Source organism: Rousettus aegyptiacus, unplaced genomic scaffold (assembly GCF_014176215.1).
Source record: "Rousettus aegyptiacus isolate mRouAeg1 unplaced genomic scaffold, mRouAeg1.p scaffold_m13_p_6, whole genome shotgun sequence".
Lineage (NCBI taxonomy): Eukaryota > Metazoa > Chordata > Mammalia > Chiroptera > Pteropodidae > Rousettus > Rousettus aegyptiacus.
In genome coordinates, this window is record NW_023416309.1 from 103,631,611 (window position 1) to 103,654,586 (window position 22,976).

The window sequence follows — 22,976 nt, forward strand, 5'->3', positions numbered from 1 at the left end:
CAGTGGGTAGCTGGGCACCAAGCCAGGCTTGATTAATGATTGACTTCTTGAATATTTAAACAAAGCTCATCTCTAGCCATTCTGCTCTGGAGATTGCCTTGTCCAACACACACACCTGCTGCTTGGCCTGTTGCCCTGGGGATTGAGCACAGGGCAAACAGCACCTTTCCACACTCAATGGAGGGGGGGGGGGGCGCCAGACAGGGAGAGAATGCTGTTGGAGGACATTTGAGAAATGATACTTTAAGGACAAGCCTGGGAAGAGAGAGAGAAGGCCTCTGTTCTTGCTCCTTCAAGCTCTTTTTTTTCCAGCCTGGGTCTGCCCATTATGGGGACAAACTGAATTTGAACTGAGGCCCCAGGGGCTCCTGGGGAGGCTGAGAATCAGTGCCTATCAGAGACTAAGGGAGCCTTGGGGGTGGGGGAGGGAAATAGCATCACAGCTAGTAACTACAGAGAGGAGGCACCAGGGCTGCAGCTGAGCTGGTGGGGAGGTGGACAAAAGATGGGACCACCTCTCTCTAGGTTAAAGAAAGATCTGAGCCCAGAAATCAGGGGTTCCAGGGACAGGGACTAGGCTGAGATCTCCAAGGACTCTACCTCTGCCCAGGGTTCACAAGGTTGTCCTGAGTTTTGGCTGAGCCCACATGCTTCATGCAGGCTCCACAGCACCCTCATTTGATGTCTCTATCACTACATTGCTGTGCTGTAATGTCCTTATCTGTCCCCATTACTAGGACTGTGCCCCCTGGTGTAACACCTGTAGCCAGCATGGGCCATGGCATATAGTGGGGACCTGGAAAATGTTTGAATGAGTGAATGAGTGAGTGAATGAGTGTCCCACTGTTCAAGTCCCTCCTCAGAGCTCAGCACCCCACAGACTGAGCCCATGAGGAACAGCCCCACCTTTCCTCCACAGCCAACCTGCCCCACCCCACAGGGGCAGCCAAGACAACTCTGCCCCCAAGGAGGCCACATTTGCAGCGTTCCCATCCCCCAGCCACAGTGGCCAAAGAGGCCCCATCAGGCATTGTGGCTCTGAGTGGCAAAGGCACAGCCAGCCCAGGACTCCAAGCCTCTCACCTGGACTCCAGCAAAAATCTCACTGAGCCTCCTTGTCTATCCTCCCTCCCCCACCTACCATTGTAAAGTTTATTTCACCGGAATATTTCCTTCATGCCTTAACTACTTAAGAACTTAGTTGTCCATCCAATTAAATCTAGATGTTCAAAATGGCATCTGAGGGTCTTTATCAATCCCCCTTTTCTCCAATCTCACTGCTCCCAGCCCCTAGTTCAGCCCCTTTGCACTGATTGTACCATCGGCCTTTGCTTAAGGTACATGTTCCATTTGAATGCTTGCCCTCCAAGGCCTGGCTCAAAACTGGTCTTTGGACCTTCTGCAAAGCTCCAAGCCCACCAAGATGCTCCGTGAACAGTGGTCTCTTTCTCTCCCTCTTTTCCAAGAAGCCTCTTTCAATAAACCTCATCCAACCCCATCTGCTTCTTCTAGTGTATTTACAATCAATATTCAGAAACTTTTATCAGTGGTCACTTGCTAATAGTTCATTCTAAATCTGGTCTCCTCTCAAGTAGAGTCTGTATGCCAAGAGCTCTCAGGCCTCTGAAGAAAGTAACTTATTGCATATTTCTTGTACCCTTCATGTGTACTCCTACCCCATTCTCCCAGGACCAGGTCGTAGATGGGCTTGCTACTAGGAGCTCTGCATGGGCATTTGAGTTCAACTGGAGGGCACTTCGTAAGGGCAGGCAACAGATCTAACTATACCATTGCTAGGGGCAGGCCTAGCGGTAAAACTAGGAAAGAAACATTCAGCAAAAGACCACCTGAGTCCTACGACTCGTTCTGTCCGCCCCTTCCCCTCCCTGAGAGATTCGCCCGGAAACGTCCGGACTGCCCTTCGTTATCGGGAGACGGTTCGAGAGGGGCCGAGGCCACTGTGTACTGGGACAAGGGCAGAACACGGGATCCTCAGAGAAGCCCGGCGCGATTCCTGGCTGCGAACTCCTGCCTAGCTCCGCCCCCCAAGAGTCAGGGCCCCGCCCCTGCCCCGTCGAGTCTGGGAGAAGTTGCCCCCGCCCCGCGGACCCCGCCCCTCCGCCGCCGCACGGCTTCTTTCAGCACCGCGGCGCGGACAGCTCCCGGGCCGGCGCCGAAGGGAAGAAGCGCGGCGAAAGGCCGACAGGGGAGGGCCGGAGAGGGCAGCAGACGGTAGACACAGGCGGGTGGGCGGGGCACGGAGCCCCGTGGCCCTCCCCGGGGGAGGCGCCCACCCAGAGCCGGACACCCCGAAGCCCGAGGACCGGCGGAGACGCTAGGAGCCGGGGCGCTGGTGGCTCCGGGCAGAGGCCGCGGCCGGAAGATGCCTGTCCGCAGGGGCCACGTCGCGCCCCAAAACACTTACCTGGATACCATTATCCGCAAGTTCGAAGGCCAGAGTGAGTGTGTGCGTTGGGGCGGGGTGGAGGGAAGATCCAGAGTCGTGGTTCGGTGGCAGGGGTAGCCAGACCCTTTTGCTAACTTCTTTGGAAGCAGGGTGTGGGCTACGGGATGCTGAATGCAAAATCCTTTAATGTCCCCAACACCTTCTCCTCCAGCGGGCCCCGCTTGCCTCCGATGCCCGCTCTCTTCTCTTCTGGAGAGCAAGTGGCAGAGCACAGCCCCACCCTCCACTCCTGGGTTATTTTCTTGTCTCCTCAAGCCCTGACATCGCCTCCTATCGCTGCCTCAATTTCCCCCTCTAAACACCCACCTCCCATACGCGCACTTCCTCCAAAGGTTTCCTTGACTTTTTCCTCTTCACCTCTTGACCCTGAACACCCCGGTCTTTCTAGGAACTCTCCCTATGCCTGACCCCCATCTGGTCACATCCCTGCTCCCCTCTCCGGACCCCCTTCACAGTCTCCAGGAAGCCTTAGGCTGCCTTCTCGCTTGGCTGACTGCATTACTGCCCTGGCCTCCCCACAACACCCAGAACTGACTTCCCCTCCACCATTTCTCTGCTCACTGCCCTGATTCTCCCCTCCTGACTACCCCTCATTACTCTCAGGAGTCTCATGACCTTCCTCCATAACTCTGGCCTCCTCGGTTTTTTCCACCCTCCCTAGACCTGACTTCCTCCTACCTCATTCTAGTCACTGCTCTGCTCTAGATCCCCCCTCACTGCTACCAAGAGTCCTTATAATTGTTCCCTCCCTGCCACCCAATTCTGTTTGCCATGGGCTTCCCCCCACCCCCTCCCACCCCAGGTCGAAAGTTCCTGATCGCCAATGCTCAGATGGAGAACTGCGCCATCATTTACTGCAACGATGGTTTCTGTGAACTCTTTGGCTACTCCCGAGTGGAGGTGATGCAGCAACCGTGCACCTGTGACTTCCTCACGGGCCCCAACACCCCACGCAGTGCCATGTCCCGCCTGGCGCAGGCCCTGCTGGGGGCCGAGGAGTGCAAGGTGGACATCCTCTACTACCGCAAGGATGGTGAGGTGCCCTCGGGCCACGGGTTGTGTAGGGCAGGCTTGGCCTCTCTCTTGTCCTGCCAGAATGGTCATGGGGAGGGTACTGATCCCAGGACCAAGGGTCTCTGGGTAAATCCTATCTCCTCTCTAGGCCTCAGTTTCCTCATCTGTGTGGGGGAAGTCATGGGCATTGGATGTGATGCCTTCTGAGGTCCTTTTCAGAGACTGGACACCAGGCCGAGCCACTGACTTGTCCTTGTCCCAGGCAAGGCTTCCCATTCCACTGTCCCTCCCCCATGTTCCCAGTCTCCTGGCTGCCTACTCTGTCACTGTCAGCCCCAGCTGTCAGGCAGCTGGAACGGAAATTAACCTTTCCTCATCTCTGTCTGCTCTGGGGATTAGGGGAGGAGTCACCCCCTCTCTGGCCAGACAAGGCATGGGGGCTGCTGGATGGGAAAGAGGGGTAGGTCTGGCTCACCCCACCCTGGCTTCATGGAGAAAGAAGGTCTGGAGTTTGGCTTGACCCGGAGGCTCAACTAATTTGGGATGTCACTGCCAGCCCAAGCTTACTGCAAGCAGAACAGAAGCATAGGGCAGAGGTTGATAATAAATAGAGACTTCTGCAGCTCTTTGAGACCCTTCACCCAGGACCTCTCTGAGTCTCCACTGGATAAGGGGAGGGAGGAGATGGGGGGGGACTAGAATCCTGAAAGTCCCTTTGAAATTACCTGGATCATGGATCGAAACCTCCCCACCCCCAACCACCACCAACCTGGTTCTGCATCAAAATTACCTGGAGTGTTTTCCAAAACACTTTTCCTAGAGAGAGGCTGACTTGGAGGTATGAGGTGAGGCTTGAGTAGGTGTATTTGGAAAAATCTGTTGGTTCAGATGTTCTGCCAAGTTTAGGAACCACCGACTTAAACAAATACTTTCTTTTCATGGATGAGGAAACAGACCCAAGAAAAAGAAGGGACTTGCCCAGAATCCTACTCCTGGGATCCAACTTAAGGCTGGAACCCAAGTCTCCAGATTCTTCCTTAGAGACATCAGTTCTGAGTAATGCCAAGAAGCGAGAATGGAGCCCAACTGCCTGTGTGCTCTGAGGCAGGACTTTTGGAAGAAGAAACCCCAGAAGAGGGCTTCCCCGGGGAAGGCAGGCATGAGGGCCACCTGAATGCAGCTGGAGGGCAGGTACCTCTGGATTGGGACTGAGGAATGCTGAGAGCTTTAGTACCAGGGACCCGGTGTGTGTGTAGAGGAAGCATGTAATCATGAGTGTGTGAGTGCATGCGTGTGTGTGTGTGTGTGTGTGTGTGTGTGTGTATTTAAGGGCTTCCAGGGTGCTTCTTGGGCAGGTCCTGGCTGTCCCTGTGGCTGTCTCTTGCTGCTGGCACCCAAGTGAATGCAGAGTTAGAGATTAGGGGACCAGAAAGAATCTGGCTTAGTTTGACAGCATGCACATGGTTAATGAAGTCAGAATATTTTAAAAAGCTGCGACCTCACCTTCTCATATCATTGCAGGAAGGAGGTGACAGTCAGGGAAGTGAGAAAGGTCCTGGGGGAACAGGATAGGACAACAGAATATGAGGGGGACCAACAGGTCCTCCTTTGTCCCTTTCTTTGACCCCAGAGCTCTACCTGGGTCCCAGATGGGTGAGGATCCCAGATTCCTAGAGATGTTGGATCAGGGCTCCAGGGTCTCCTCAGCACCCTGCATGTGACTGGGCAGGGGGCAAAGGTCAAAGCCAGGCCTTGGCCCTCTGAGATTAGAACGCAGCTCTTCGAAACCCAGCTGGGATGATCCAGTTATCAGAAGAAACTCCAGCAAGCTAGTTTTGGAGGTTGGCCCTGGGTAAAAATTGAAAATTGCCCACACACCTGAAGCCCCCAAATCTCAGTCGACCTCCACCCCTACTCCAAGCCCTTCCCTGCCCTATAGTTTAAGACTTTGACTACCTGTACTGCCTGAAATTGGCCTGAAACCCAGAAAGGGGAGCTTGCTGGCTTACACTACCCTAAGGGAAGAATGTGGTTCTCAGATAACTTACATTCACTTTACGGTCCACTCTAACTGCACGACTTATATGTGTGTATATATATATATATACACACACACACATATATATATCATATTCACATACATCTTTGCCGAGAGGCATCCTGATAGAGATATTTTATCTCCTCTGGCCCACTGCCCCTTGACTCCAGGGAGGTGGGAAAGTGTCCTGAACAGAACTCTAGCTAGTTTATTTATAATTATCTTTCTGTCTAAAGGAACTGACAGTTCTCCAAGTCAAAGTGGAAGGTCTGTCTCCATATATTTCCACATATACAGCTGCATAAAGTTGGGCTCAAAGAGGCTAGGGCACTTGACAAAAATTACCCCGGGAGACAGACTCGGAGACCCCTAAGAAAATGGCTCTTCCTCCATCTGCCTTTATAGGAAAAGAAAGAATCTAACAAATTAGGAGGAATGGGATGGCCACAAGACTAAAACCAATGAGAATCTGGAGAGAGAGAGATGGAGAGCACTCAGATCTCCCCCGCCCCTATCCCTGCCTCCACTGGGCACCTGCCAGAGGGGCCCAGCCCTGTCCACCTTTGCCAGGTCCTCTTCTCTGATGACCCTAAACCGGAAAGTCCTCTAATCCTAAACCAGACTAGAGGAAGCCTAGGGCTCCTCTAGTCCTCAGCTCCGGAGGAGGACAGGGCAAGGGCTGAGGTCAGGGGCCCTAGTGTTTTCCGCGCACTCACCAACGAATGCCAGAAACACCAGGCAGGGAGGGTACCGAACAACCATAGTCTTAGCGGCAGCTATTTGTTGCTCCAGCTCCTCCCCGAAGGCTCACCGCAGTCCTGGATGGGGTGTGCACACAGAAACTGAGGTAACATGTCAGTGAGGCTGTGCAGAGGAGGAGCAAGGGCCAGAGGGCAGAAGAGGATGCAGGAACGAAGAGAAACTGAAGGAAGGAGCACATCCAAGAGGCAGAGAAGAGCAGAAGGGCAGTGTCCCAGGGGACAGGAGGCGCAGGCAAACCTGCTGCCCTTGATCAGAGAGGTGGGTGCCAGGAGGAGCCCCTGAAAGGTAGTATGAGGCAGTGACTGTGGCTCCCCGCTCCAGGGACAGGGCAAGGGTGCAGGAAGACCGCCACTTCTAGGCACAACCTAGGGCAACACACTCACCCAGACAGTTACTTATGAGCAAGAACAGCATATGGATGGAGGAAAATAAGGCTCTGAACTCATCCAAATCCTCGTAGCCTCCTGTCTTTGCCCACCCCACAGGCAGCAAGCATGAAGGCCAGGCATGGCGTGCCATGCACAGCCCCCCATCAGCCCTCAGTGCTATGATGGGCTGGTCTTCAGTCCCTTTCCAGCCTCAGTTTTCCAAAGATAGCATCAGTGATTGGGTACAGCCACTCAGTGACTAGGCCTTGGCAGCTCCTAGCAGCACAGAAATCCTGGAGGCCCGGTCCCTCTGGCCAGCTCTGCCCTCTCCCTGTTCCCTGTCAGGCCAGATCTCTGCAGTGCCAAGAGAATGAGGAGATAGTCTGACCTTGGGGGCAGTTTCTCGGGCTGCTGTCCAAGGAGGCTTCCTGGCTATGTCCCAGTGCCCATGCCTTGCCATGCTCTGGGCTGACAAGAGTGCCAGGCTCTGGCTTGGAAGGCAGGCTTACAGCGCTGTGAGCCCAGGAGTAAGTCACAGAGGCAGGTGGGTGGCCTCTCTGGTGTGGATGTCTCCCTAGGGGCCCAGTACAGCAGCTGGCAGATGGCTGCCTGGTGCCTGGGAGTCCGGGAATCTGATCCAGGAGATTCCTGCTCCTAGGGAGGAGCGTGGGAGGGAGGTTGGGGCAGCTCAGCTGTACGCCAGTGCTGATGGTTGTGAGGAAGCACCAAGCGAAGCGAGCAGTAAATGGGGAGTTGGGGGAAAGTGATTCTAGTGGATCCCAAAGTAGCAATACTCCTGCCAGCCAGCCTCCACCCTCCCACTTTTACGTATGCATAATTTCATTCACTCAATCAACATCTGGGACAGGGCTGGCCGCTGGCAAATGAGGCAGACCCAGACCTGAGCAGCTCTGCCTTCTGATTTGCATGTTTACCTGAGGCCCCTGCCCCTTAGGATCTTGCTCTTTGGATCTGATACCCACCAACAGCTTGAGTTGAGGGACATGGGACCACCAGTACCATGGAGAGGGGGTTCATGGTGTGTCCACCAACCTATGGGGACGGAGGAGGACCCTGGAGTGGAACAAGAACAGTGAGGCAAATGGCGGGGTCTACTCTGCACAAGAAGGTGCAGAGAGGGGCAGGAGAGGCCTGTTCTGCCCCCACTCTGCCATCTCTCTTATTATCCAGACCCCAGGTCACTGCCCTTCCTGCTCCCCTGCCCCAGTGCCTCTGCCTTGGGTCCCTGCGCCCCTTCCAGGCCTGGAGTAGCCTGACCTTCACTCCAGCATCCCCAATCCCAGACAATCCCTTCCCCTCTCCAAGCTGTTGCGTGTTGAAAGTTCTGGGATCCCTGCTCCATGTCCCTTCCCAGCCCCAGCGAGTCCGTTTCTCGGAACCTCAGGCTCCTATCTGCAGAACGGGGGTCTCTGCCTCTCCACAAGGACCCACTGGGCTGTACCATGGAGATTGAGGCCTAAGGTGCCAACTGGCTCAGTGCCCAGCACTTAGTGTGCTCTCAACGATGAGATCTTTCCCATGTCAAGGGCACAGGGCAGCTTTGTGGGAAGGGAATATGGGAGCTGAACCCAGGGCCAGCCAGAGCTTCATGGGGTAGAATGCCCAGCCTCACCTCCCATTTAATCCACTCCCATCTGCTCAGCTTTAATTACAGCAGAAGCAAACCTCAAGGTTAAGCCCTGAGCTGAGGGCCGAGCATTGCCTTGGACCCGACGCTACATTATCTCCTAATGAGCAGCTTAGCTGCTCTCCCCACCTCTGCCCTGTGGGTGAGGCAACTGCTGGGCAGCGTCACCAACTCTCTGCCCAATACCTCTGGTCTCTGTCCAGGCCTCCTCACCCTACAGCTGTCCTTAATCTGACCTTAACCCAGCCCCCTCCCTAGCTTCCCCAAGCTGGCTCCTATAGGAGGGGACCCATTCAGTGACACCCCCACTTCCCGCCAATGGTGTCTGCAGCCTCCAGCTTCCGCTGCCTGGTGGACGTGGTGCCTGTGAAGAATGAGGATGGGGCTGTCATCATGTTCATCCTCAACTTCGAGGATCTGGCGCAGCTCCTGGCTAAGAGCGGGAGCCGCAGCCTGTCCCAGCGTTTGCTGTCCCAGAGCTTCCTGGGCTCCGGTGAGGCAGGGTGCAAGTGGCGGTGGGAGGGGTGAAGTGGGGGCACCAGGTGGAGCACCTGGTCCCAGGCCCTGGCTGCTCTGACCTTGGCCCTGGTTTCAGAGGGTTCTCATGGCAGGCCAGGTGCACAGGGGCCTGGCGCAGGCAGGGTCAAGTACAGAACCATCAGCCAGATTCCGCAGTTCACGCTCAACTTTGTGGAGTTCAACCTGGAGAAGCACCGCTCAGGCTCCACCACGGAAATTGAGATCATCGCGCCTCACAAGGTGGTGGAGCGAACCCAGAATGTCACCGAGAAGGTCACTCAGGTGCGGCCTGCAGGGCAGGGCAGCTGGGGTTGTGCCGGGATTTGAGGGTTGCTTCTGCCCCTTACCTTTGAGGTGACAGCCACCCCCTCCCCGCAACAGGATCTTCTTACAGTCCAGGCAAAGGGAAGGCAGCACAGGTATCTTCAGCTCTCTTTGAGCAGCGTTCTGGGATCAGGCCCTGAATGCCTCCCTACCCCTCAGCCCTTACTCGGCCAGCCCAAGGAAAGCTTGCTCCCTGGGTCCTCTGTTTCAGCTGACCCAACTGTCCCTTCTCATGGACACCAGTGCCCAGTTCCCACATGACCACTTCAGAAGGAGATGCAAACAGCCTGCCCCAAGTTCAGGTGACCAAGGTCCTGCCACTAACTCTCTGCATGACCTTGGGCAAGAAATCTTCTCCCCTTTCTGGGCCCCAGGCTGTCATCTGGAGGGCAGAACTTGATGACATGGTCTCCAAGGACTCGTTAGATATTGAGTAACACCAGTCCCAGGAGGCGAGCATGGAAGAGGGCCTATTCCAGCTTCCCCTGGGGCTTGGCCTTCACGGGGGGGGGGGGGGGATAGGGAGCAGTTCTTTTTCTCTCCTGCTCCTTTTTCACCTGAAGCACAGTCTGCGTTGGAATAGTCCCTACGATCCAGCCCCTTACCAAGCACAAGAACCCTGGAGAAGAAAGCACCCCAGGCAGCGGGGCTGGGCCCTTGGAGGTCAGGCAGGTGGCTCAGTGGCCTGACCCTGGGAAGCCCACCTAGTTGCTCACCCCAGGGATCTTAAATTGGCTGCAGGGGTGGTGGAGCTGTTGTACTAGAGTTGCCCACGAAGGCTGACAGGCCTGTTCCCATCCTGCTTCCCACCCTAGCTCCTCTTGGCTTTACTAGCCCATCCGATGTGGACACTAAGGTAGGGAGGTGCCTGACAGAGCTTAGGGGAGGGGGCCGCCATGGGCCCAGAGCAGGGAAGTCATGCTGGCCTCAACCAGAATTTCCTGGCCTAGAGGGCTATGATCCCACAGCTGAGTTCCTACATCCTGAGGGCCCTGCAGCTCCAGGTGACACTAGGAAGGGTTGGCTGTGCCAGGAAAGGCTCTTCTTGTTGGCTCTAGAGGCAGTGGGAGACTTTGGAGGTCTGTGTGGTGGGGGAAAAGGCACCCCCATCTGGACACTCTCCTCTCACCCCACTCTCACCAATTCCCGCTGCCTCCCTCCCACACCCAGTGCTTTGCCGTTTCACTTTGGCCTGGTCTCGATCCAGCAGCCCTGGGATGAGGGGGAGTGGCTATGATGGTCCAAGCTTTCGTGCTCATTCAGTCCACTTTAGCTGAGCCTCTGTGTGGCCTAAGTGCTGGGCATATAGGATGGGCATGCTGAACTAGGGGACTGTGGCCTATGGTCCAGTGGAAAACAACCTTATGGTCAGAGGTGTTCACGGGGATAGGAGGAACCTGGATAGAGAGGGTCTAAGTTTGTGCCAGAGGACACTTCCTGGGGATGCAAAATAGGAGCTGAGACCTAAAGGCTGAGCAAGAAGGAGGTCACTGCAGAGTGGGGACACTGTGGCCTATCCCGCGGGTTTGGATGGCAGGTCAGGGCCCCTCATGTCAAAAACAGCCCTCTGGTGACTCTTCCTTATTGTGACCTCATCTGGTTCTCAAGGTCAGAACATTACATCGCAGATTTTCTTAAACCAAGACCATCTGCCAGGCCCTATCCAGTGGAGGTAGTGGGGTTAATGGGGCACCCCTCAGGCTCCACCCCTGTTGGGGCAGTGTCTAACATAGGATGAGCGGAAGGAGGAATCATGTGCCATCCAGATAGATGCACCATCTCACTTAATCACAATAAGCCCATGGAGTTTGCTGTGCTTTGTTATCCTGTTCTGCCCATGAGGAAACAGAGACTCACAGAGATTATAAAACTTGCCCAAGATAGACATAATAATGTCAGATCCAGGGTCAACCTGGGAAGTATGGTTTCAAAACTCATATCCTTGCAGATGCCCCAGCCATTTTTTATACTGGGCATCTGGGTCGAACCTGAGTGTGTTGGGCTGGGCCCTGCTGATCCGATGTTGCCAGAGAGTCAGAGGCAGGGTGGAAGGGGGCTCAGCTGAATGTAATGATCAAACCCCCTTGGACATGTTCTAAATAGTCAAGGCTCCCTGGTACCCAGGACCAGATTAGCTGCACACCCAAATTTGACTCTTCCGATGGAAGGCTCTGAGAGTTGGCCCCAGGGAGGCCCACATTGGTCCAGGCCTCATCCTTACGTCTTCACCCCTCCCAGACCCGTCTACCCAGTGATGGCCGTCCCACTGACCACCCCATGGCTCCCACCCCAGGTCCTGTCCTTGGGTGCGGATGTGCTGCCAGAGTACAAGCTGCAGGCGCCGCGCATTCACCGTGGGACCCTCCTGCACTACAGCCCCTTCAAGGCCGTGTGGGACTGGCTCATCTTGCTGCTGGTCATCTACACGGCTGTCTTCACGCCCTACTCGGCCGCCTTCCTGCTCAGCCACCAGGATGAGTCTCGGCGCGGAGACTGTAGCTACACCTGCAGTCCACTCACCGTGGTGGACCTCATCGTGGACATCATGTTTGTCGTGGACATTGTCATCAACTTCCGCACCACCTACGTCAACACCAATGACGAGGTGGTCAGCCACCCCCGCCGCATTGCCGTCCACTACTTCAAGGGCTGGTTCCTCATTGACATGGTGGCCGCCATCCCCTTTGACCTGCTCATCTTCCGCACCGGCTCTGATGAGGTGAGCAAACCCCATGTAGGTCAGCTCCTGCAGCTGTCCCCTGTGCCCTAGCTCTGGAGCCTCCCTGGCCTCACAGTCCTGGGTACAGAGAGCACCTGGCATTGGGCACCTCCTCCAAAGCAAGTGGAGGTGAAAAGGGGACCTCTCAGACATCCGACATCTCCCAGCCCTGGAGAAGGACCAACCAAGGCTGTGCCCAAGGCCTGGGTACCCCTCCTGTGCTCCAGAACTCAGCGTCTTCTGGGATGGATGCTCCCCCAGTCCCAGCCCCTCATGCTGACTTCTAAACCACACTTACTGGAGTTGGAAAGGGAATCTGCAAGCTGCTCCCTCGATGCAGCCAGACCCCCTCCTCACCCCCCACCCCTCCGCTGTGCCCACTCTGCTTCCCTTAGCTGGTGTGAGGCTATTTTCATGCTCTTCTTGCAGCTTCTAGTCCCACTATGTTCTTTTGCCCCCACCTCTTTGGGATCAGCTTTCCACTCTAGTTAACTCTGCCTTCTGTGTTCCAGTCACCCCCCCGGTCACCCCAGACTGTCCATCAGGGGCTGGCCCTCACGACTCCCTTCTCCCAGGCCCACCCACTCCCAGAAAATCCCCAAGTTCTCTCCCTTCTTCTCCACCCCCACTGCCCCTGCCTGAGTGGCCTTCTTACCCACTTCTGCCCCAGCCCTATAGCACCAGCCTCAACTGCCTCCACACGGAAGTGAGTTTTGGATCACTTATCTGACCCTGTTACCTTCGATGGCTCCCCGATGGCTTGGAATAAAGGCCGAGCTCCTTATAGACCCCGAGGCCCACGAGAGCAGCCCCTGCCCACTTGTCAGGATCATTTCTCACTACTTTGCCATCTTCTTCCCTGTGCTCCAGGCTGCAGCTCCACACTTGGTTTCTCACGTGGATTGTGCCATTTTGTACAATCCAAGCGTTTGCTCCTGCCGCTCCCTGAGCCTAGAAGGCCTTTTCCTTCTCTCGCCTGTCTGCCTGGAGGCCCAGCCTCATCTCCCAAGACTCAGCTTATTTGTCACCTTCCCCACAAAGCTTCCCTGCTCTGTGACCCTGCAGACTTCACCTCCCGTTCCCCTGTACTCTCTCTAGATTTCTCTCCTAGTAACCATAACACTGTTTTGAGATTTAGGCTGAGAGTTTCCTAAGGTTCCACACCGTGCTGCACTCCCAAAAGCCTGACGAGAGCAGGTTCTCCATGACTGTCTGTTGAATGACTGTGCGTTCAATGCAGTGCGTTTGTTGAATGACTATGCACGAGTAAACGAATGTGGTCCTGAGCACAACCTTTCAAGGGCTGACCCCTACCCCTGTGGCCCCCCATCTCTGCGCCTCCAGACCACGACCCTGATCGGGCTGCTGAAGACGGCGCGGCTGCTGCGGCTGGTGCGCGTGGCCCGGAAGCTGGACCGCTACTCGGAGTACGGGGCGGCCGTGCTCTTCCTGCTCATGTGCACCTTCGCGCTCATCGCGCACTGGCTGGCCTGCATCTGGTACGCCATCGGCAACGTGGAGCGGCCCTACCTGGAGCCCAAGATCGGCTGGCTGGACAGCCTGGGTGCGCAGCTCGGCAAGCGCTACAATGGCAGTGACCCGGCCTCGGGCCCCTCCGTGCAGGACAAGTATGTCACCGCCCTCTACTTCACCTTCAGCAGCCTCACCAGCGTGGGCTTTGGCAACGTGTCCCCCAACACCAACTCAGAGAAAGTCTTCTCTATCTGCGTCATGCTCATCGGCTGTGAGTGCCACTTCACGACCCAGGCCTTACCCATAGAATTCGATTTTTAGTTTTGTAATGAGGCACGACGTAACACAGTAACAACGTGTGTGATAGGCAGGTCCTAAGCATACGGCACAATGAAATATTGCATTGTGTACATCAACTATACACAGACTTTAACCCTCTTGCTATATGCCAGCCACAGGGCCAGCTACGTCATTTGCAGGGCCCAGTGCCAAATGATAATGTGGAGCCCGGTGTTTAAAAAGTATTAAGAATTTCAAGTTGGCGACAGCAGAAAATTAAATGACGCGTGGGGCCCTTCTTAGCCTAGGTCCCACATCTATGAAGCCACCCTGTCAGGCACTTTTCTAAGTGCTTATCAAAGCCCCACATTCTGTTTTCGCCATTTCCTTGAGGGCCATATTGTCAGCTCAGTTTACAGACCAAGAAACGAAAGGTCCTAACTTACCACGGGCTACACAAAGACCCAATTCCAGCCCGGGGCTGCGTGTGGTCTCAGGCCCTGCACTGAGCTGCCTGCACCCCCAAGACACCTGGTCTAGGAACATAAGCGGCAGTGGAATTTTACAGGTAGATTAAGTTGTCATGTTCAGAGTATTTAGAGATGTGAAAACCCAGAAAAACAAAAACAAAAAGAAAAAAAAATGGTGAAAACAGTAGACCAAGAGTTTTCCCTTTATTGTGTTTTTACAACTGAAAGAGAAAACAAACCTGAACTAAAAAATTCCACTGCCCTAGTTCTTTCTTCTCAGGACTTTGGACTCTGGGCCCAGAAAGATGCCAAAAGGCACAGGAAAGAGGGAGGAGGGCAGGAAGCCCAGGGGCCTCTGTCCCCCAGGTGCCCCCGGTGCTGTCTTGGCCAATTCTGACTTTGCACTGACTTGAGAAGTCTCTGACCATGGGGCTCCCAGGAAGAGGGAGGCTTAGATCAGGCTCTCGGGTGGCGACCTGGTGGGGATGCGGAGGAGCTCACTCCCTGCACCCCGGCTCCCCTGCTCCAGCCCTCATGTACGCCAGCATCTTCGGCAACGTATCTGCCATCATCCAGCGCCTGTACTCAGGCACGGCGCGCTACCACACGCAGATGCTGCGCGTCAAGGAGTTCATCCGCTTCCACCAGATCCCGAACCCACTGCGGCAGCGCCTGGAAGAGTACTTCCAGCACGCCTGGTCCTACACCAACGGCATCGATATGAACGCGGTGAGCCCCCTCTTCCCTGCCTGGGTTGGGACGGGTAACCCAGCTCAAGTTCCAGCTCTGGCTAATGCCTGGGCGGAGGCCAAGGTCCCACCAGCACGAGTCGCCCGCAGAGCTCTCCCCACCCGCTTCCCCAGCTCCATCCGCCTTGCCTCACAGGTGCTGAAGGGCTTCCCCGAGTGCCTGCAAGCCGACATCTGCATGCACCTGCACCGTGCGCTGCTGCAGCACTGCCCAGCCTTCCGCGGTGCCAGCAAGGGCTGCCTGCGCGCCCTCGCCGTCAAGTTCAAGACGACGCACGCGCCACCGGGGGACACGCTGGTGCACCTCGGCGACGTGCTTTCCACGCTCTACTTCATCTCCCGAGGCTCCATCGAGATCCTGCGCGATGACGTGGTCGTGGCCATCCTAGGTGGGTCGCGCAGGGAGGGTGAGGTAGTGGGACCGGAGATGTCCTGCCTGCATCGCTTCATTCTTAATGATGATGGTGGCACCTTTTATGACCTGCATATATGTGCTGAGCGTGTGCCACAGAGAGCTTTATTCCCAGCTCACTGAATCCGTAAAACAAACCTCTGCCATGGGTCCATCTTCCTGATAGGGAAGTTGAGGCTCAGAAAGGTCATGCTGCTAAGTGGCCAAACAGGGGTTCCAGGGCAACAGGTCTGACTCAGAAGTCCAGGCAGGCTTCTCTCTTCTTTCGCTCTTGGGGAGCACAGGATGAGAGGGCGAGGGTTTGTCTGGGGTGGAGGGGGGGTCTTCAGTACAGCTGCAGAGACAACTGGACCCTGGAGGAAGGATACGAGCACCCAGTAGGAGACAGATGTGGGGCACATGCAGCCTCTGCCGCTTACCAGCCGTGTGAGTGTGACCTTGGGCAGGGCATTTCACCTCTCTGAGCCTCACAGGGTTCTCTCCTCATTTTCGCTGCCTTCCTCCCGACTTCAGCCCGCCACAAGTCCCTGACTAGAATGCCAGCCTTGCCCTCCCTTGGTCTCCATGGCCAGGCTCTCCTGCAACCCCTCTGCCCAGGCCCCCTCTGGCTCCTCTGCCAACTCCTTTCCCTCTGGCCTGCTGTCAACTCATGTTCGCCAAGTGCGTGTGCGGCTCTGCTCTCCTCTCCTCACCTGAGCCAGCTCCTTTCTCCCAGGGTCTCCGCCTCCACCTATGCCACAGCAGTTTGTCCCAGCCCCAACCTCTCCTTAGACTAAAATGTTCCATTCCTTCCTGGGCCACCCTTCTAATCCATAGGCAGAGCAAACAACGTATCTCAGTCTGAAACGATCATCTGCCTTCAAAAGCAGCCTCTTTGGCTGTGAATGATCCATTGCCTGGGCCAGAGACCTTCCTGCCCCACTACCCCCACCAACGAGGCAGCCACATAGTTCTGACTGTTCCCCTCTCTATCCCACGCCTGTCTCCTCGGCCTGCCTGGGTCTGACCCTCTTTGCGGCCTTCCTGGGCAGGTGTCAGGAGCTCCTTAGCCATGGCCCTGCATCTGGTCTAGCCCCATACACCATCTTCCACCTTCTGCCGGTGACCTGAGATTCGTGTTCTACTCGAAATCCTTCCATGGTTCCCCATGGCCTGCGACACAAGGGTGAACCCTATGAGCACAGTCCTCCCGGTCTGGCTACCCTAAGTCCTCCCCCAATACTTCAGGCTCCAGCCACACCTGCCTGTCTCTGTCACATGTCCGTGCCTTTGCCCATGCTGCCATTCTGCTTGGAGCACCTACCTTGCGCCCCTGCCTGGCAGATCCTAGTCGTTTTTTGAGCTGAGCTTAAGCACAGGCTCCTCTATGCGACCTTCCCTCACTCCTAGCCTACTTTAGGAGTGCCATCCATGTGGGAGGAATAATAATTATTATTAATAATTAAGAAGCCAGTCCAATTTAAGTTTTGGATAGAGACATGAAATCCTCTCATTTTGTCCTGAGTGGAAATGGACATTAGAGCATAATCATTCATCTACTAGAAAACCATCACTTTATAAACCCAGATTTCAAGCTCTTGGGTTTCATACGTGACCCTGGAAAGTCCCTTCCCTCTTTAGGCCTCAGTCCCCTTCTCTGTGAATGGCCTTTGAGTCTGTGCTCTTGGGCGACATGTCTTCACCTCCATCCATCATTGTCTGTGCAAACTATTAATGACCCTGTGTGGTATCACCAGGCTGAGGGGGCTGGACTTTCCTTCAGGGAGTGGACATCAAAGCAATCACGGTTCCTGGCACCCCTCCCCTGGGCTCTCTGCCCCACAGCCCTGAGTGCAGCACGAACTACACAGTTTTTTTCTGCCCGGATTGCCTTTCCCCTGGGACCCTGTCTTCCACAATTCTCACAATCCGGCCCCCACTTAGCTTCCTCTGTAAGCCCCCCTCTTCCCTACTCTCAGCCACCCCTGGTGGAATTAGCCCCATCCTCTTCTATAGCCCCGTAGCTCTTGGTTCTCCCCTGTTCTAAGCCTCTACGGATCATTCTACAAACTAGTTACTTGCTTATGTGGCTGTCCCAAGGGGATGTTAGGGGATCCTTGTGGGAGGGACAGCATCTTATTGCTGTTTACACCCTATGGCCAGCACAGTGCTTGGCACCAGGAGGGCCCAATACTCTCGTCACATGCCCCAAGTATCAGCCCATGTCCACTCTATTACATCTGTTGCTACCAATGCCTTGCATCCACCTGTCTGATGTCTCTTGCTATTTGAGGCACTTTCTCAAGCATCACATCTGCTCTTCTGGACAACCCAGTGGGGTAGGCAAGGCAAATATGGTTATACTCATTTTAGAGATGAGGAACTTGGAGTCTAGAGAGGGGAAGTGACTTCTCTAGGCTTCCTCTGCCAGGGCTATGCTGGTTACCTGGCCCCACAGTGGGGAGTAGGAATACAAAGAGACAGAAGCCTCAGGCGCTGCCTGGGGGAGCCAGGTGCTCCTGGACCTGGGTTTCCTGCACCCTTACATCACTGCGGTGGGCTGAGGAGAGGGGAGGAGGTTGAGCAGAGAGCCCTTAGTGCCTCTTACTGCCCCACACTTTCCTGGGGTGGGCAGCGGGTGGGGGGCGGGCGCGGAACAGTGCCAAAGCACATAGAAATAGGACTGGGGATTCTGATAGAGGGTGGTCTTGAGGGTCCTGGAGACAGCGGAAGGACCCACATGATGGAAGGGGGGTGGGGGTCTCTGCAGAGCTTAAAGGACAAGGTAGAACCATACTCCTCAGCCCCAGCCAGCACATCCAGACTTGTCCCTGGAACTTGGTACTGAGTACCAGGCCTGAGCCGGGCAAGATCCCTGAGGTGGGAGAGAGGTCATGGACAAGAGGATTTCAGGGAGGTGCCTCAGAAGAGAGCTTCTAGCCAGACCCTGGAGAGACCCTCGCCCCTCTGGCTGGCAGGAAAGAATGACATCTTTGGGGAGCCCGTTAGCCTCCATGCCCAGCCAGGCAAGTCCAGCGCTGACGTGCGGGCCCTGACTTACTGCGACCTGCACAAGATCCAGCGCGCAGACCTGCTGGAGGTGCTGGACATGTACCCTGCCTTCGCAGACAGCTTCTGGAGTAAGCTGGAAGTCACCTTCAACTTGCGGGACGTGAGTCTGGGCTGGGTGGGCCAGGGTGGGTGGTGGCCCTTGGCCAGCTGGTAACCGGTAATGCCCAGGCAGCCTGCTGAGAGCTTGGCCTGCTTCGCCCGGGGAACCCATCTGACATCTCCTTTCCTTTCAACCCCATGCTGTATCCTTCACCATAAGTTTTTCTGTGTCTTCCAAAGCCAGCAAAATGCTGAGTATGATGATAGCTACCAATTTTTGAGCCCCAGCTATGTGCTAAGCACTGGGCTCCTTTTACATTATCTTATTTAGTCCTCTCCTTGCAAATGGTGTTATTATCCCCATTTCCCAGATGAGAAAACTGAGGGTTAGAGAGGGTAAATAAATTGACCAAAGCTGTACATCCTCACAGTAGGCCACACAATCAATGGCAGAGCCAATCTGTGGAGTCAAGTTTGTGTGACTCCATAGCCCAGGCTTTTCTCACTACTTTGAACCAAGCTGAAAGGGAGGGTGTCTGCTGTCCAGGGGCTTATAGTGCGAGGGCCTAGGGGTGTTGAGAAGTGATCAAGCTGTGTCTCCTCTCAAGCTTATCACTCAGTGGAGGAGATTAAACGACTAAAGAACAATAAAGAGCCATGTAGTTAAACAACCACGGAAGTCACGAGGGTGTGCCGGGAGACCAAATTTCTGGGGAACTCAGGGTTGCCAAGGAGTGGGATGGCGGCGTAGCCTGAAGCCCAAGAAAGGCGGTACATGGAGGAGGGGGCCTGGAATCAGCTAGTAGGAAGGAAAGAACAGGCACAGCTGGGTGGGGCAGCAGTGGCTGAGGCCCGGGGTCTGAGCCCCACTTCCTCCCACATATTCCCCCAGCCTCAGGAGGTGGGATTCTGCTGGCCTAGGTCCCACACCCAGGTGGAGGGCATGGTGCTGAGGCAGGTTTTCATTACTAGAGACAGCCTTCGCCACCCTGTGCGGTCTGTTCTCCCCCTCCCCCAGTGTTTTCCCTTCCCACCTCATCAGTCTGGGAGATATTTTGTAAGGACTCTGTCCTGGGGGGCCCAGCCATTAGGAGCCATCAGGTGGCCTGAGTGCTCACTAGCTGGACACCAGGGCCAAAGGGTTGTGGTCCCCACAAGTCTGGGGCATCTGCATCCCCTGGGTGCCTCAAGTCTCAAGGTACCAGGAGGGTGGGCTACCAAGGGCATTGCTAAAGGCACCTCCTGAATGGATCGGGGGTTTCAGACCCAGCCTCCTCAAAGGAGAGTCTCCATTGGCCCATACTGAAGGAGTACCAGGGCATTCAGGAAAGGGAAGACTAGAAGAATAGCTCTTCTGCCTTCCCTCCAAAATCTTCATGCCCAAGGCAACCTCTCCCAAGACTCCATGGAGTCCGGCACATGCCCAAACCCCTGTCCATCTCCTGTGCTCCCGAGCAGGAGAGAGCTGGCAGGAAGGTACCTGGAGAGTCAGAGAAGAGCCCAGCCCCTTGTCACCACTTTTCTTTTTTACCTAGTTGTCACAAGGGTCTGGGGGGGTGGGGCGCAAGAGCGAACAAAGAAGCCCCTGTCCCAGATTTGGTCCCTGTTACTTGATGCTCTTGTTCCCCACAAGGCAGATGGGGGTCTCCAGTCATCACCCCAACAGGCTCCAGGCCAGGACCACCAGGGCTTCTTCCTCAGTGACAACCATTCAGGTGAGCAAAACCGGCGCCCACCAGTGTCTGCCCTACCCTAGCCCAAAGCCTCTGCCAGCCTCCTGCCCCTTCTCCATCCTCCATCTTGCTTCCCCTGAAAGAGGCCTCCCCAGCCTCTGGATGAATTGGAAAAGGGCTCCCTAGGCTCAGTACTACAGGCCCTTCCCCCTTCTTTCCCACTGTATCCTTATACCCAGAGTGAGGGCTAGCCAGGTAACCAATGTGGCCACACGGCAGAGATACCGGCTAAGCCCCTGGGGTTCCATGTCAAGGCACCAAGGGGACCCAGCTTCCTGGACAGTGAGTCGAGGGCTGGGCATCCCCACCCAGCCAGCCCCCTTCCCTGAAGCTGGGATCTCAGGTCCCCTCTCAGGGCTATAACTTTCTGGGTCTTGGAAGCCAGACCTCTATGGGGGCAGGGCCTCATACTCCAGGGCAGGCAGGTAAGGAGATCCACTTCTCCCACCCTGTGTTCCCAAAGCGAGTAGGGGGAGGGGCATGGGCTCAAGCCTGTGGAACCAGCTAGACCAAGCTCAGACTTTCCTTCCTGCAGGTGCAGCCCCTTCCCTGAGCCTCTCAGATGCATCTGGCCTCTGGCCTGAGTTGCTGCAGCAAGTGCCCTCAAGGCCAAGGCACAGCCCCTCAGACCCTCAGAGAGACCCAGACTGCTGGCCTCGGGAGCTGGGCTCCAGGCTAGAGCAGCTCCAGGCCCAGATGAACAGGTGAGTGCCCTGCAGGACAGGTTTCGATGGCTACAGGGTGCAGTCCTGGCAGCAGGCTAGGCACGGGTGCCCCCTCCTGGTGACTCAGGGACATCACTGGGTGTCCTACGAGTTTCAGAATGGCCTACCCCATTTAAATATCTCTATGTCGCTAAGTATAATTTCTTGTCCCAACAAACCCCGGAACATGCCCAGGAAGTTTTCTAAAGGGGTGGGGGGCATAACCTCATGCAGAAATAATTTCCATGGGCTCTTGGGAAGGGGGCGTGACCTGTGGAAGGCAGGACTGTGGTGGCAGAATGAGGATTTAGGGGGAGGATAGTCCTGGGTTCAAATTCTGACTCTGCCACTTACCAGCAAGAGTGTGGGCAAATTATTTAACCACTCTGAGCAGAGCTCTGTTTGCCCTTTTGTGAGGTCCTCTTCATGAGGACCGAATGATGTGTGCCCATGGTGCCTGGTCACTATTATGATCGAAGTCAGGGCTGTGCTAAGGCGCACTTGGGGAGGGGCCGTGGACTGTAGCAGGGAAATAGCTTCAGATAGGTCCCAGGCTGCCATTCCATCCAGCAGGAATAGCATGTAGGCTACAAAACTGAGAGCTGTCCTTAGGACCTGAACTACTCTTGCCAACTCCTGACCCTGATCTGACCCTGACTGTGGAATTCTGTGGGGCAGGCTGGAGTCCCGCATGTCCTCAGACCTCAGCCGCATCCTGCAGCTCCTTCAGCAGCCCTTGCCCCAAGGCCACACCAGCTACATTCTGGGAGCCCCAGCCTCCAATGACCTGGCCTTGTTTCCTGTGACCTCAGCGACTCAGATTCCAGGAACCAGGCTGCCCCGGAGCAGTCTGCCCCCAGCACAGGTGAGCAGGTGAGGGGATCCGTTTGCCTGGAGGCAACTACATGCCTTCTCCTGCCCCCACCTTGGTCTCAGTGTGGTGTCAGGCCTAGAGCCTAGTGGCTGGATAGTAACTGTGGCTTCTGCTGTCTTCCTTTATGGTCTGAGTCATGACAGGGCCGTTTGGACAATTAGCGGCAAAGCCTGGATTATGACTGAGACCCCACAGCTGGGTCAAGGGTACAACAACACAGTTCCTGCCAGTTCTTAGCCCTCAAGTCAGGGTGGCTTCGGGGGGGGGGGGGTTCACCACATTGCATACTTCCCTCTTCCTTGCCCTTCTCAGACCGCAAGCTACAGTGACTTGGACAAATGTGGGCCGAAGCGCAGGAACTCTTCTTCCAGAATGCCTCACCTGGTCATGGAGATGGACAAAACTCTGACACTGTCCTTGGAACCAGAGCAGCCCCCAGAGCAGCCTGAGGGGCTCCTGTCACCCCTAGCCTCACCTCTGTGTCCCCTAGAGGTACAGGGACTCGTGTGTGGTCCCCGCTTCCCCTCTCTCCCTGAACACCTCGGCTCTGTCCCTAAGCACCTGGAGTTCCAGAGACATGGCTCAGATCCTGGATTTATGGGGAGTTAGAGCCACTGAACCCCAAGATAAAGGACATCATGAAGGAATTAAAAGTGAGTGAAGTGAGAGTTAAGGGTTTGGGGGAGGCAGACAACCACCCGAATGGGCCTCTGAAAACCATTCTCCTAGACTAGCTACAAACTTCTAACCCAGGTGACCCAAGATGCCAGGGATGAGGAGGTTCAGGACTTTTCCCAGCCTCCTCCAAGGCTCTGTTTAGATAGCAGGCCTGGTGGAGGGTGGGTGAGCCTTGAGTGTAGAGGTAGCTTACAGGACAGAGGGGTCAGTGAGGAAAAGAGAAGTTCCTGATCTTCTGTGTGAGAGCCTTGTCCTGGACTGGGTACAATCACCTCCTGAGTCAGAACTGTTCCATTGCCTCTTGGCCCAACACCCAAGCTTGGTCAGACCTCCTGCTGAGACCCTGTGACCTGGCTTAAGATGAAAGTGTCCTCTGTAGTGGACATATCAGGGCACAGAGCTCCAGCCTGGAGCTGCTTCGCCCCTGATGGTTCTGTGATGACCTTTGGGACTCTAGCGGATAGTGGAGTGTGTCACAGCTAATAAAGTCTGCACACTGGGCTGGGTCTGTAACTTGCCTGAGGGTAATCGTGTCCTTGACTGTGTTATGATCCCAACATCTATTGTCTTCTCTAAGCCCTTCTCACAAGGAGCAATGTGTTGGGGACCCGAAGGTGGCTTTCTGCTGGACCCAGGAGTCCCTGGATCATGGGGC

At 55.5% G+C, this 22,976-nt stretch overlaps 1 protein-coding gene across 3 annotated transcripts; it reads left to right on the plus strand.

Annotated features, from left to right (window-relative positions):
• The first annotated feature begins 2,383 nt into the window (after nucleotides 1-2,383).
• KCNH6 (potassium voltage-gated channel subfamily H member 6) lies at nucleotides 2,384-22,774 on the plus strand. 3 transcript variants are annotated; one of them, XM_036222634.1, is made up of 14 exons: nucleotides 2,384-2,459; nucleotides 3,270-3,500; nucleotides 8,629-8,790; nucleotides 8,893-9,098; nucleotides 11,434-11,859; nucleotides 13,204-13,603; nucleotides 14,611-14,810; nucleotides 14,967-15,219; nucleotides 18,200-18,393; nucleotides 19,966-20,070; nucleotides 20,397-20,490; nucleotides 20,601-20,769; nucleotides 21,448-21,634; nucleotides 21,956-22,774. In XM_036222634.1, the coding sequence occupies exons 1-14, from the start codon at nucleotides 2,384-2,386 to the stop codon at nucleotides 22,250-22,252; spliced, it is 3,000 nt and encodes a 999-aa protein (XP_036078527.1). In that variant the 3' UTR covers nucleotides 22,253-22,774. The 3 variants fall into 3 exon arrangements, with proteins under 3 accessions (XP_036078527.1, XP_015983936.2, XP_015983931.2); XM_016128450.2 differs by lacking the exon at nucleotides 20,397-20,490 and having other exon boundaries at nucleotides 13,204-13,358; nucleotides 13,518-13,603; nucleotides 19,966-20,047; XM_016128445.2 differs by lacking the exon at nucleotides 20,397-20,490 and having other exon boundaries at nucleotides 19,966-20,047.
• The last annotated feature ends 202 nt before the right edge of the window (nucleotides 22,775-22,976 follow it).